The sequence below is a fragment of the Calonectris borealis genome, chromosome 1 (genome assembly GCF_964195595.1).
Source record: "Calonectris borealis chromosome 1, bCalBor7.hap1.2, whole genome shotgun sequence".
In the NCBI taxonomy this organism is placed as follows: domain Eukaryota; kingdom Metazoa; phylum Chordata; class Aves; order Procellariiformes; family Procellariidae; genus Calonectris; species Calonectris borealis.
In genome coordinates this window covers 97502746-97515691 of record NC_134312.1, presented here as the reverse complement: position 1 = coordinate 97515691, position 12946 = coordinate 97502746, and the positions used below count along the sequence as shown (strand labels likewise).

The 12946-nt window shown below is 42.2% G+C and overlaps 1 protein-coding gene across 22 annotated transcripts in view; it reads right to left on the bottom strand.

The window, feature by feature from the left end:
- BBX (BBX high mobility group box domain containing) overlaps window positions 1-12946 on the bottom strand; it is a 148914-nt gene that overhangs the window by 9921 nt on the left and 126047 nt on the right. For 19 of the 22 annotated variants that reach the window (XM_075168706.1, XM_075168699.1, XM_075168682.1 and 16 more), the window contains 2 exons: window positions 6829-6918; window positions 127-324 (listed from right to left, as the gene is read on the bottom strand). In XM_075168706.1, coding sequence (XP_075024807.1) covers window positions 127-324; window positions 6829-6918 — 288 coding nt within the window. The remainder of the gene's footprint in view (window positions 1-126; window positions 325-6828; window positions 6919-12946) is intronic. The other 3 variants (XM_075168583.1, XM_075168601.1, XM_075168608.1) reach the window with 1 other exon arrangement.

Genomic DNA, 12946 nt, shown 5'->3' with positions numbered 1-12946 from the left:
GAATGACCTTTCTAAGTAGGTATGAAATCAAGCTAACAGAAAAGTACTTCCCTGATAGGTTGCTTGTACTCCCAAGCCTTCTCCAACCATTCAGTTTTAACAAAATTTAAATTCCAATTTCCTTACCCAGTGTCCCTCCTGCTGGTGACACTCGACCATCTGCTGTTCGGACAAGATGTGTGATCTTAGTTTTCCTTGCTTTCCTTTTCTGGCTGCCAACTAAAGGCTCATGCATCATTGCTGGCTCTGGAGTGTTTAGGGCAGATATAGAAATTTTATTCTTCCAGGCAGACTCACTGGAATTTCTGTCTTCTGAGAGTATGGCTGAAAGAGAATAAAAATGCAGTTTTACATGTAGAATAATTCAGCTACTAGCTATGTTCATCTCCATTTTGCATCTATCTGCATAAAGCCTTCCCTCACAGGTACTCAGAACATAACCCATGGCAAGATAGGATCCGAATGCTACAGATATTTGCAGGGGAATAGTACTATCAGCTCTTAAAGATATCCTGTAAGGTTCAAGTTTCTATATTTGCAAAGAAAACTGAGACGGGCAGTAGCACTTCAGTGGGAGCAGGGTATCAGTCTGTATAAAACACACTGCAACAGAAGATGCCAGCAAGTAGCTAAGAGACAAAATGTATTTAAGCAACAGTAATGGTCCTCACGTAAGCTTATCTTAGCTCACAGACGGACTCACAAGCAGAATTCAGGAATTCTTGACTAACCCCCAGTCTTCCTTCTATAGTCACTCTATGTCGCCTTCTCTAAGCAGAGGAAAATACTGCCTTTTACAAAACAACAAAAACAACCTAAAAAACACCCAAAAGGCAAAAGCACAGCTGGATCACAGTTGAAGACAAGAATGCTAAAAAAAGAAAGCAAGCACGGGATACCGTGATGGAAATACTGCCTACATAAAGTCAGAGAGTGAGAAAGGAACCATGCACAATAGCCTAGCAGGCTGCATGGACTTTGCCCTCTTTCATTTTAGTGTGTATTTACTGTTTATTTATTGTTCGTTTTGTAGATTTAATGAGCTTCCTATTCAAAGATATGGCTAACATAACCCCTATCTTTTGCGAACTTGTTTAACTGTTAACTGCGCGAGGATGTGGACTGGCTGAAGAGAATAGCTGTAACACATTTTATCTTGTTAGCTGCTGCCCTTTGCTCTTTTGTTTTAAGTGGGAAGAAACCTTTTAATGTTTTATGGCATAAGAATACAATCAGATCTAGTACCTATGTGTAAAAACATTTGGAAATGTTCCAAACCTTAATTTGTTTATGTTCTCAATTCACCTTCTCTTGTAAAACATTTTTGAACTTGTGCATGCTCTTTATTTTGAAAAAAAGCACACAGCTTCAATTAGCTTTTCTCAGTGTTTACCTATAGCTGCTAACCTTTCAGAGCAGAGCTATGCTGTAAAACTTACTTTTTGTAAAGAAAGCAAGAGAAATCACAAGATCTGCCCCGTAACAGTCCAATTAAGTAGAAGCACCAATGACTGCAAATGTGACTTTCAAGTAACTCAACCGGGCCAATAGTGAGATGTTCAGATAAGCTTACTGCGCTGACTGAGACTAAAATCTTAATTGGAATGTATAATTAAATGGGCAGCTTTCTCTCTGGATTTCTTATTTAGGAATTCATAAGCGTTGATTATGTATTAATGTAATGGTTTGGTTGTAGTCCAACACTATTTGTTAATTCTGATTTGGGGATTTGCTCTAATTAGATAGTACTTTGACAATGCTGTTTAATTCTAGTTTGATTGAGTTTATAATGGCTTTAATCCTAGTAGTGCAAGTCACTTCTTTTTTTTTTTTTTTTTTACATTTAATAAAAATATTAAGACATGATTTCAAAAAATAAACACCATACGATAGACAGAAACCTGATCTGGTATGTTTTTAATTAGATGTGTTGTATATTACAAGCCATGTCAGGTCACTAGAAATTAACTTGATTGGTCAATACGGTAGATAGTTTCCTTTTATATTTGTTTTCTTTCTCATACTGTATGTGTCAAAAAGCTCAAGAAATTAAAGATAAGAAAAAAAACCTTGAAAGGTAAAATAAAAAGAGGCGATAGTTATTAAAGACGTAAGAAGGAGTATACGATGTTGGCATGTTTGACTGAGAAATAGCAGAAGGTGGCTGACAGACTCAGGATGCAGCAAGTATATTCCCTCTCCATGTTTAAGGTTTTTCAATCCTTGAAGTAAGACTTGAGAGTCCTCTACTTTTTTTTCTCCTCTAGCTCTGAAGTAAGTTCTTTGTCACTTCATCATAACATCGCTGCCATACAGTTTTGAAGAAGGAAGGATTAAAGGTGAACAATGAATGACTATTTTTTTTTGGGGGGGGGAGGGGGTGGAGGGTGGGTATTGAAGGGAAGAGCTGCTTTTTTCTTCTCTAGCAGTCTCAGTGGATGTTGGGATAAGAAATAATTTGATTGACTTCTTTACAGATTATTCTTCAAGCAGACATAAGACCTAACTTGGAGGAAATCACACAAAGGCTTCACTCACAAGACCCTTTGCACTGAACTCCGGAGGAGAAAGGAGTCCATGCTTCAACAACTGTATAGCTAAGCTAGGTGCTAACAGGGGTTCTCCTGCACCTCCTTCAAGAGGAACAGCACCCCATTGCTTCACCTGACAAAGATATATCCATACTCCATGCTCCAAACCAGGACTTGGTTTTGCTGTGCAGAAAGGACAGGGCTAAACAAGTTTAATTCCCTGTATTTTTCTTTAATAATTTCTTTAATCCATCTCACATCCCTTCTGTTTCCACACAGTCCTGAGTTCAAGAGCTGTCCCATGTAGACCTCAGCTAATTTTCAGAAGAATGCTTTCTAGAAATAAAATGAGGTTCTGCAGCTACTGTGCAGTCCTGCAAACAGGTATTTACACAGTTAGCTTTCTGCATGACAGTAGCACATGCAGAACTACGGGGCTATTTTTGCAAGCAGAGCTGAGCACATGATATGAAGATGTGGGCCTTTTGGCATGCTTACACCATGGTGAGAGAAAAACATCTAGAGCTCTATGCCAGATTGTTTCCTGAGCTACATTTGTTAAAAGTTAGCAGGGACAGTTTACCCTATTCTGCAGGCATGCAGAGTACATGCAGTCTTATTTCCCCCCACCTTTGTGAACAAGAAAAATGAAGTCAATTGGACTGACTCAGCACACCACAGAAGAGAACAAGCTTTTCAGACTGAACCCCAGCAAGACACAGATTTAAAAGAATTTCTTCAGCGATGTCCATCTGTTACGAGAGAGCGCTGCAGAAGTCTAACCACATTTAGTAGAGAATGAATGCTCTGTGGGTCTAAGCACGCTGGTATCAAGAAGGAAAGGTGGGCTGTAATGTTTTAGTGGTCTTTATGAAGTTAAAAAGGGGAAGCCTAGCAAGGCAGAGCAAAGCTTCAAGTCAGCAGTGCACGGGGAACCACTTCACCAAGGCAGTGACCCCAAGCACGCTCTGACCTATACCGTGGTGGAAATTCCAGCTCTTCTGACAACGATGCTGCTGCAATACTGCTCGTGGGGTCAGGCGGCACACGGAGCTGCAGCAAGGGCTGGGGACTAACAAGCAGAGAGACACCAGCTGACAAACCAGCAGATGGTCAAGCCAGTGCATGGAACAGCTGCCTGGATGGGAAGCTCTGCTGCATGAGCCTGTGCTGACCCAGCCCTCTTCCAGCCTGGATGGATGCCAAAGGCACAGCGGCACAGAGCTGCTGGCTCCCTCTGGGCTGCAGGCCCCACACAACAAGGCTTTCTCAGCAGAAAAACCCAAAAAGTCATTCTGCTAATTTTCTGCATTTTCTGTTCTTCTCAAACATATGTGCTAAGGCTGTACAGACTGATGTGCCTGTGGGAGAGCTGATGGAGGATCAGCAGCAGGCAGTTAGCTCTACCAGCCACAGGAGATGGGGCTCCTTCACACATCAGCTAGTACTGAGACTGGTATACATGTTCATCTCCTCTTCTCCCCTTCTGGTGCAAAGGCCAGCATTGCATCTGGTTGTTACACAAACCATGCAAGAGCCCTCAGCACAGCTCACTAAGGGTACCTGCGAGGAGTCAACGGTTGCGACTTACCCCTTGTTATTTAAAGTATTGCTTCCCACCAGAAAGCCTTGACAGTGTGGCAGAAAATAAATCTCTCAGCTGAGTGGTGTTCAACCTCCCCAAACAGGAATGGCTCCAGCTGTGCTTCTGTCAGCCTTCCTAAGGAAGTGACGTATCTCTTAACATATTCAGTTGCATTACTGTGTGCTCTCTGCTAGGAGGAGCAGTGGTTGTGGCATGTCCACTGGTATTTTACTGGGCTGTATCTATCTCTATAAACACCTGCAAACTCATAATACGGTGATTTGCACTAGTGATGCTGTGTACAATGTGGTCACCCAGAGTCAAAATTCACTCAGATACTCAAACCAGAGACAGACCCAGACAACATGATCCAATCACATCAAAATTTGCCTTTACTGCGCTTACTTTTCTTCCTTCAAAAGACAGATGCACACAGGCATACACACTTTTCAAGACAACAAAACATGAATCCAGCATGACCTCTGCTAACAGCAACCCTTCCAAGTGTCTCCTCTCCAGCTATAAGAATATTCAAGCTCCTTCCTGCGGCAAAATTAACTCCGTAAAAACCAAAACCACACATTATAGACTTGTGACTCACCATAAGTATAGACTAACCACAAAAAGGAGTTGAAATTTTCGTTTAGTGTTTGATTCACTAAATCCTTGTATATTTGAATTGAAATGAAGATGCTGGGATTCCCAGCTTGAACGCTGCAGAATATGGGACAGGGAAGAGTTTAGGGCCCCGCTGCCCAGGAACTCACGGAAGGACGAAGTGACGCAGGCAGCCCAGGATGGCAAGGCTGTACGGCGCCTGCCAGGGCCACACCCACACTGCACTTTGCTGATCAACGCTTTGCTTTCAGTGTCACTACACGGTACGCTTAAGAGCAGGCGAGACCCCAGATTTTTTCCCCCTTTTAACTCAGAGAAAATGCAGTTCCCCACCAATATATATATCCACTGTCTTTCCTTTGATGACTTCTATGTGGGCTGTAAAAGGCTGCTACGTTCCTCATGGCTTTGCTTCGGTCTTGGGAGGAACTTGGCAAACTGGCTCTACTCCAGCAAATGCACAGACACATCTTTAATGTTTAGACACGATGACATTATTCACATGCTTAACTTCCAAGGACACGCCTCTGTGTTGTGCTGGAACAAGGCCAGGGTACTCAACACTTGCCAGGCTTGAATCTTTGATCATAGTGCACACTTCATATCAAAGCAGGCTGGTTTCTTTTAATCAAATGGAGGTTTTGACATTTTGTTTAGCCACATTTTATATCTGCAGATTTTAAGATATTTGTATTTTCTACTCTATCATGTATTAAATGCTTTCTGTTTCTTTTCCCACAGGAGAATTTAAACACACATTTTTCTTACTAATTTACTACATGGTCTATCAATAATTCAGGGACAAAAATCCAATAGATTGGACAAAAACCCAATAGAAGCTATGGTAATGTATGATGCCTTTTTCACACTAGCATGGAAGCAAGATAGTTACTTCTCATGAGCGACTCCCACAACATGTTTGTTGTACAAATACAACGTAACAGAGCAGGGAATTTCAAAGTATTTTCACTGTTGAATGCAGCAGAGCTGGCAGAGCCTATATGGGAAAATAGTGCACATGCACCACAGCGGACACAGAACATGGCATCAGGAAAGGAGAGAAAATGACACGGCCAAGATTTAGGGAAAAGTATTAAGCATAAAGGTAGCTGGGGGAACTGGAGATGGGGATAGTCATTTTATTATCTTAAAAAGAGACAGATATGGATGGGGAAAAAAAATGGAAGAAATTCACGGAACTACTTAAGTCAGCAGCACCAGAGAGGCTCTTCTGCACCACAGGGACAATGTGGGAGAGAACTCCACAGTGGAAGGACTAAGGAACAGCCTGGGCGTGATTTGGATAGTGTGGACAACAGAAGGGGGGAAAAAAAAAGGGGGCCCAGGGAGGCAAGCTAAGCTATAATCCTGTACATACTGTACACTTGAAAATGTCCCTCAGAGTTGTGAGTCTGTAGGTACGCAGGACCACAATACTGTAACAAGAAAAAGACTTTGGAGAGCTACCAGCAGGACAGTGGGCAGAGCAAGTCCAGGACATAACTTAAAAAACTGCCAAAGTTATCTTCAATCTGAGGCAAACAGAAAGCTGGTTAAGATTTCTACAGAGGGAGGGTTGGTTTAAGTTAGTATTGCTGAGAGCTGGTGCAGAAACAAGCTCTTACATCCTGACCAGCTGCAGTCTGCGAAGTTCTAGACAGTGGGAAATCACAGGGAGAGGAGATAGGGACATGGATAAATGCTCTGGCAAAGGGATAAATAATATGGTCTCTGATATAGAAGGGATGGAGATAAGAGCAACCAAAGGACTAAAGAGCTAAGAGCTGTGGAAGATAAAGAGTTCAGGGGCAACTGCAGAACTGCCCTTGCTTTGTCAGCTCTGCTGCACGGCGTCTGGAGCAGGGAAACTGTAATTAAGGGAGATGCCAATTAAAAACAAACCAGCATCATACTGAAATAAGGTAATATGATCAACTGGAGCCAGGAGCTAATGGAATCAAAGCAGACAGGGAAATAAGGGACCAAAGCAATCAAAGACTAGAGAGCTGAGTAATCTCTGCCTAGAAGCATTTCCCCAAGACTGAATTGAGAGAGAAGGCGGCCCAAAACCTTAGCTAAGTAATGCACCAGTACCTGTGTCCGGAACATTAAGCTTCTCCTTTCTGTGCTTACATTTGCTGACAATTTTGTGGAATAAGTTCTTTTTCTGAGACTGGAATGAACCTACAGACAACATTAATAATACATACTTTTAATTAGCAGTTTTTAAAAAGGTACAACAGTCACAGTACGTACTATACAGCCTCCCCTTCCACTAATACAGGATACCATTTCATGGGGAAGCACAAAACCTGACCCTCTGCCAGAATGGACTCTGGAGGCTTTCAGCAGGATCTACTTCAACCCATCAGCTCCCAATGCTTATGTGCATAAGCATTTTGGAGAATTATGACCTTAGGAAAGCTTAGCCATACAATAAAACAAGGGCTTTGCTTGCTTGCTTGTTTAAAGATATGCTCTCTTTTGGATGTGTACTGGGTTTGGTTGGAATGGAGTAAACTTTCCTCATAGCAGCCTGGATGGTGCTGTGTTTTAGATCGGTGACCAAAACAGTGTTGGTAACAGACCAATGTTTTAGTTTCTGCTGAACAGTGTTTATAGAGCATCAAGATCGATCTCTCTCTCTCTCTCTGCCACCCCAGCCAGTAGGCTGAGGGTGAGCGAAAGGTTGGGAGGGGACATAGTTGGGACAGCTGATGCACCCTGGCCAAGAGGTATTTCACACCATATAACATCATGCTCAGCAATAAAACTGGGGGGAGAGTTTTTTCCAAAGTAGTCATTGCTCAGGGACTGGCTGGGCATCAGTTTGTTGGTGGTAAGTGCTGGCTTTTGCATCACTTGTTTCTCTCCCCCTCCCCTTCACTTGTTAAACTGTCTTTATCTTGACCCATGAGGTTTTTTTCTTGCTTTTGCCCTTCCAATTCCCTCCCCCATCCCACTGGGGGAGGGTGAATGAGTGACAGGTGGGGACTTACCTACCAGCCAGGGCCAACCCACCACAGGATGCAAGAGTTACCTTTGCCTTTTTGGTGACCAGAAACGAGTTTATACTAAGTGCAGAAATAAAAGCTCCCAGGAAAGGAAGGTGAGGTTATGCCCAGCTCATTGTATCATTCCTACTTTGATAGCAGAGTTTTTGCTAGTAGTAGTCAGAAAACATCTTATGTGACATCAGACCACAAAGTATGCCACTAGCAGAGGTCATCAAGAAGCCATCCTTTGTCTCATTAATGGAGTGAACAGTGATACAGCAGCAACGTAAGTAATAACAGACCAAAGATATAACAGATGCATAATCTCTACACTGCAAAGCCATTTTTATGGAGTTACTTTTCAGAAACTGCACTTTAAAATCTTATTTCCAAAGATACAGCAGGCAAGCAAGTCTTCAGGCTAGCTAAGAACAGACCTGCCCAAACAGCAATGAGATGCACTGCAGGTGACAAGACAGCTTATAGCCTAACAAGAGGGTGTCCTTCCCATCCGCAGCTGACTTGGAACAAGATTCTACCCACCACAAATACCGGCCTCCTCCACTCCTCCTCACCCTTAAAAGGAATCAGACACGCACGTCGGCTACTGAGACACAGCTGCAACCGTGTAGTAACTCGCAATCGAGGTAAGTCTACATCACGCATCTGTAATTTGCCATCACTGACTCTCTATATGCAGGGAAAGAAGGAGAAAAGTGTGCAGCACGTGGAAGAAGGATCTAGTCTTATGAGGGGAAAACCATTCACAGACACCAGGTTGTTTGAATAATATTGAAAATTACTGAAAGCTAAAATCCAGCCAGAAACAGGCAGAGAAACCCTATGATTTTGTACATATTGGCTTTGTGGCTCACTGCTGCTTGTTCTTTACTACTGAAGAAATCAAAACTTTGGGAAAGATTAATAATCTCCCAAAAATCTAGAAGTCAAACAACAAACCAAATAAAGTCCAAGCAAGACACCATCTTAGGCAACATCAGCTTGAATCTGAATAGCTTCCCTAGAAGTTGTATAGAAAATACCAGAAAGTTCAATAGAAGAGGCCATATTCACTCAAACTGATTCAAGTGTCGTTCTGCAAATTGGACAATACCTTCCCGAGTATCACAGAGTTGGATAAGCAGTCTAGTGTCAGTGCAATAAAAACGCAAAACAAGGAATGAAAAAGCTCAGGCAGGTTGAGCGAAAGCCTAAGTGCAAAACCTGAGCTTTTCTGAAGACTAAGATCAAATGCTTCATGCACATCAACAGACACAAGTCTTCCCACAACAGTTCCACAAGACAACAGAGGTACGAAACTAGATGATTCTTATGATCTTTTTTTTTTAAAATTAGCAAATTAGTGATTTTTGCAGGTGCTTGGAATAAGCAACACATTACATAGTATCACAGAATTCTCCATTTCTACAGCTCAACCTGCACCCTATAGACCATTTCAATCAGTATCATAGACTGTCAGCCAGTGCTAGCAACTCTTAGCAGAATAACTGAGATGAAAAACTCACAAAAAGATGACAACCATTGCATGAAGAAAGAAACCCAAGTCTTTCATCTCTTTTCTACCATCCAAGGCACCTTTGTCATAAGCTTGTATCTGCAACATGTAGGGTACTCCAAGGCACATGCCACTTGCACATAAAATTTTGTTCCCAAATGGAAAATCCAAGGACATTGACTTCAGTGGCGTCAACAGAGAAGCTGCCTTTTCATAAGGAAAATTCCAATTTCCTACTCTTTTAGCTGTCACTCCTGTGAGACAGTGCCCATTGACACTTGAATACCCTTTGGCCATGAAAGCCGTGACAGAGAAAATGGGCTAATAGCTAATTAGGTCAACATGTCATACTCGGATCTGAGAATATAACTTCTGACTTCATGAGAAACTTCATCCACACTCCCTGCCGGAACTACTTAGAGTGAACTAGAGGATATGCTTACTGTCCTCTGTGAAAAGCCAAATGACAATCACTTGCACACTTACACATACAAATTGTTTAGTAATTACTGAATAGACTATCCGGTGGTTCTTCGAGAATGGCCACATCCCATCTTGCCTTTAGACTAAGGCCTAAGCCAATGAACTGCCAAACACAGGATCTTTGCATGGCATTTTCAGGTATGAAAACCAGAGCTTTTCTTTTAATAGAAATTAACTGAACTAAACCAATATGGAGAAGGCAAAATATAGTTGGGACCAGAGAGGACATCTGCATGTAAGAAACGCTGAACAAGGGGGCATTCCTGAGATCATGTGCTGGTTTTGGCTGGGATAGAGTTAATACCCCTTTTCAGGCTCTCACTAGCAGGCGCCCCAGGGGCACAGTTTAGGCACACTCACCCCCGCAGGAGTTTATAGGAGGGCTGGCTGGGCTACACCTGTTTCATGGGGACAGCAGGCAAGTACTCCAAGACTTCGAACAAATGCCACTTGTCAACATTCGATCCAGAGAAAGTCCATGACTGAAAAAACTAACTAACCTAAAAGGCATGCTGTTAGGCAGTGCACCCTGGATGTGATTTCCTATAGAAAGCTGAAAAAAACTTTTAATGTTAGTTTACTTGCTATTGTTATACAGCCATCTGCAAGTGTAAAGTAAGTCCTTTTCTCCTGCTTATCGTCCTCTTGGAGATATTCTACATGGTTCTTCCCTTTCCTAGCACTTCAGCAGTTGCCACAGGATTTAACCACCTGTTAATCCCTGGCTTGTCCACTATGCTCACAGAATTCTCCTGGGTAGGGATTTCTTCCTGGGAATACTTGCTACGGCCAACAGCAGCTGCTCGGGGAAGCAACAAGCAAGAAAAGAAACGCACCATACATAACAAATCATAACTGCATTTCCTCCACATCTCTGGGCATATGTCCCCTCTGCTCTCACAAAGGTCCCTATTTTAAAGGGCCTGATCAAATAGAGAACTCTTCAACATGGTTGTAAGAAAACCAGGACAAACAGATTTGTCAGTGCGTTTCTGCATCTCTCAGGAGGAAGATGCTGTATTTTTAGGTCATGATCTTTGGAACATGATGGCATGCGATCTCCAGGCATGTGAATGCTTTAAACTGAGCCAAAAAAAACCCCGAGTTAAGACCAAGAGGAATGCCACAAAGAAGCATACATTTTAAGCTGATGCTTTATTTCTAGTCCTAGAGGCCACAGACAAAAAAAACTGTAGACAATCCCTTTCCCAAATAAAAGCACAGTATGCATTCCTCTCCTTGCCTTCCCAGAATGAAAGCTTTAGTGAAGTGCTTAGTGTATAAGTGAGCATTTCTTCACAGCACAAGGCAGAAATAATGACTATGCCTCTTGCTCATTTTTACATACAAGCAGATTAGTGACTCACTGCAGACTGCTGACTTCTGTGTGGTGGGATGTTTTGGCACATATGCCATTGGAAAGAAGAAAAAAAAAAAAAAAAAGAAATCAGCCACAGCTCCAGCAAATGTCGGAGCAGGCCATCTGCACAGATTCAGTATAGCTGTATTTTACAGCCATTTTTTGACATCATTATTCTATATGCACACTCCCAGTTCAAAATGCTTCAGGTAGGATATACCAAAGCACTACAGCTTGTTCAATCCTGCCCCCACTGAAGAAAGACCCTCATCAATTTCAGTGGGAGCAGAATTTGGACAATTTGGAAAGCTCTGGGGAAAAAACTGCCTCTCATTTAAGAAAGTTCAAATTTTCCCTAATACATGTGGATTTGAAACAGCTTTCAGGTAACAGGGTTCTTCAGGTGTTTTTATATGGAAAAAACTGACTGAAGTGGGGACTGGACATGACAAGCACAATGGAAGGAGTCCATAAGCACTGACCCACTCATTTTCCGCTTAAGAGTCGGAAAACGTCCTGACAATCCTGGCTGTTTGGGTTAGGTAGCAGATCAGGACTCTTGTAGGTATAGGTTAATGACATTTGACAGAAAAATCAATCTGACACCATTTACTCTAAAATAAAACATATTAAGACATACAGTCCTAGGTATGGGATGGGGGGGGGCAGGGAACACCCCAAAACCAACAAACAAAACCATTTCTCTATTTTTATTCACCTAACATCCTGGGGAAGTTTTAGTGTGCAGCACTCCAACCTATTTTCCAAATTTTAAATGTAATTTAGCAGGCACTGATCTGTAGACTGCAAAAATTAAGTGCTTATCTGAGAACTGAGAATGCCTCGGAAGTTTATGATCCTGCACATGCTCATTCAGAAAAAGCAGGGAATGATTTTAAAGAGTATTTACTAAACCTACCCCTAGTGATTATTATCTGTTGTTTGGAAACATCCGGAGGCCCCAGCCACCAGGTAGGCACTATTTGTGCTGGACATCTCTCCTAGTTACCTTACAGAGACAAGCCCAAGGAAGAGCAAAGCAGCAGAAACAACTCTACACAACACGGTAATGCAGAGCACAGCAGAGCAAAGTTAAGGTCTCCTACATCCCAACACAGTCACATCCATAAGACTATATTGGCCCTTCATGGTTCATGATCATCATGTTGCAAGAATAAGATGTTACTTTTGTTTAATTCTGATGGTGTAAAAAACCATGATAACTCAAAAAAATCAGAACCATTCCAAACCAAGCTCTATCATTTTGCACAATATGCCGTTTTCATTTCCTGCAATACTTGCAGGAGCCTAGTCTGCAGACCTGTATGCTTAACACCTTTGGAGGTCAGTATTCTCTAACAGTCTTTGGACTCATCATGGTTCGCAGGCAAGCCAACAGCATGACGAGGCTGAATGGCCTGTCAGTACACCACAAATTAAACTGAGGATTCAGCTTAATCAATGTTTGGCTTAGCTGGAACCGTTTCCCTACTAAGCTAGTAAGCTTGCTGATATGCAGTTTGGTTCAGGTCATTTCAAATCCACAACTCGCTAATTTTAAGCATCCTAACAAAATAAAACAAGTTAAAATCGACCTATTGCCATGGAATATTTACTTTTTAGCAATCTTTCTTTTCCAAAAGAAAAATGGTTTGTCGGAAAGTTTTTCAGCTACCTCTTGAGAGCTGAACTTCACTCTCCAGGGAGCTGGAATGACTGACACAAGCTGACAGCTTGCCAGCTAACTTGAGTGAATTCAACATTCATTGAAATTAGGAGCAGATATCACTAGCTCTGTCTGGATTTAGTTTGGGGCTGCGGTTAGATGTTCAGTACAGAAACAGCAGTGTCACGATC